Genomic DNA, 1,440 nt, shown 5'->3' on the forward strand with positions numbered 1-1,440 from the left:
GAAAATTCAGTTTCAGCTCAGCTAGGGATCTAGTCTCACTAAAGACGCGGGAGGAAGTTCTCCAGCTGAGCAGCTTTCCCCAACGTGGAAAGGACCACAGGAAGGACACCTGAGCTCTCCAACAGACGCTCAACGCCAAGGGATTCACAGGTGGGTGCACCTGTGTGGAAGCAAAGCTGTTGCTTATTCCGGGAGCCCAATCCGAGGCTGAGGGAGGTGGGCGCGGGGCTATTTAAGCGTTGGCGGAGGGCGGGCTGGGTCGCTGCGCGTCTGCTCCTCCTTCTCGTGCTTCTGCTGCCGCCCTAATCCCGCCTTGGCCATGAGGGAGATTGTGCTCACGCAGGCCGGGCAGTGCGGGAACCAGATCGGCGCCAAGGTTGGCAGCCGGGGCTCTGAGGGCCCAGCCCGGGCCTGCCGGGTGATCAGGGAAGATGTTGGCAGCGGCGGGGCGGTGCCCCTGCATTGCGGCCTCTGGGCTCCCTGCCGGGGACGGTGGAACTGGGCGGCTGGCGAGGCGGCTGGGGTGGACCCCAGGGACACGGAGGCCTAGGGATGGGGGTGCGGATGAGGGTGGGGTGGGAGAGCGGCTGGGGCGCCTCCGTGACTCAGCCCTGGCCTGTCTGGCCCCTCCCGTCTCTGGCAGTTCTGGGAGGTGATCTCCGATGAACATGCCATCGACTCCGCTGGCGCCTACCACGGGGACAGCCACCTGCAGCTGGAGCGCATCAACGTGTACTACAACGAGGCCAGCGGTGAGAGCCCGTCCTTCCCCCGCCGCCCTCCCGGGAACGCGGCCCTCCCCTGCTAATGCCCTCCCCCCTCTCAGGTGGCAGGTTCGTGCCCCGCGCTGTGCTCGTGGATCTGGAGCCGGGCACCATGGACTCTGTGCGCTCAGGGCCCTTCGGGCAGATCTTCAGGCCGGACAACTTCATCTTCGGTGAGCTGCAGGCGAGGGCTGGGGTCAGGGCAGCTGAAAATCCACGAGTGTCCCAAGGTCATCGCTGTGGGCACTGTGGAGCCAGGGCCCCTGAACCCCCTCCTATCCTCCCAGTCGAGTCGCTCCATCTGCTTCTCCTAAACGGGCTTTGGGAGGAAGGCCCGGGTGTCTCCTCGAGGTGAGGAGCTGCTGATGTAAATTCGGAGCAGGGAGCTGAGCTGGGGCCGTGGCTTCTGCCTTCCCTGAAACTGGGTAGGAGTCACCCACAGCGAGGTCTGTTAGCCCGTCTCAGGTTTGACTCCTGACTTAATTCCTAACAGGGGAAGCTGCTGTCCTGTAACTGGGGGAGGGGGTTTCATCTCCACCTGCAGGGCGAATGGTGCGTTCACCTCACATGTGACTGGCGCTTTCTGCATTATGGTGGTGACCATTGATGACCGTACACCTGGCCATCGAGTGACTGGCTGTACTGTCTTACAGGTCAGTGTGGGGCCGGAAACAAC

The 1,440-nt window shown here is 63.4% G+C and overlaps 1 protein-coding gene across 1 annotated transcript; it reads left to right on the forward strand.

Annotated features, from left to right (window-relative positions):
- Positions 1 to 319: 319 nt before the first annotated feature.
- Positions 320 to 1,435, forward strand: LOC116465920 (tubulin beta-8 chain-like; the record flags this gene model as incomplete). Its single annotated transcript, XM_058435354.1, has 4 exons — positions 320 to 376; positions 644 to 752; positions 827 to 937; positions 1,418 to 1,435. Coding segments are annotated over exons 1-4 (295 nt in total), but the record flags the coding sequence as incomplete, so codon positions are not given.
- Positions 1,436 to 1,440: the final 5 nt, after the last annotated feature.

Source organism: Hylobates moloch, unplaced genomic scaffold (genome assembly GCF_009828535.3).
Source record: "Hylobates moloch isolate HMO894 unplaced genomic scaffold, HMol_V3 SCAFFOLD_14370, whole genome shotgun sequence".
NCBI classification, from domain to species: domain Eukaryota; kingdom Metazoa; phylum Chordata; class Mammalia; order Primates; family Hylobatidae; genus Hylobates; species Hylobates moloch.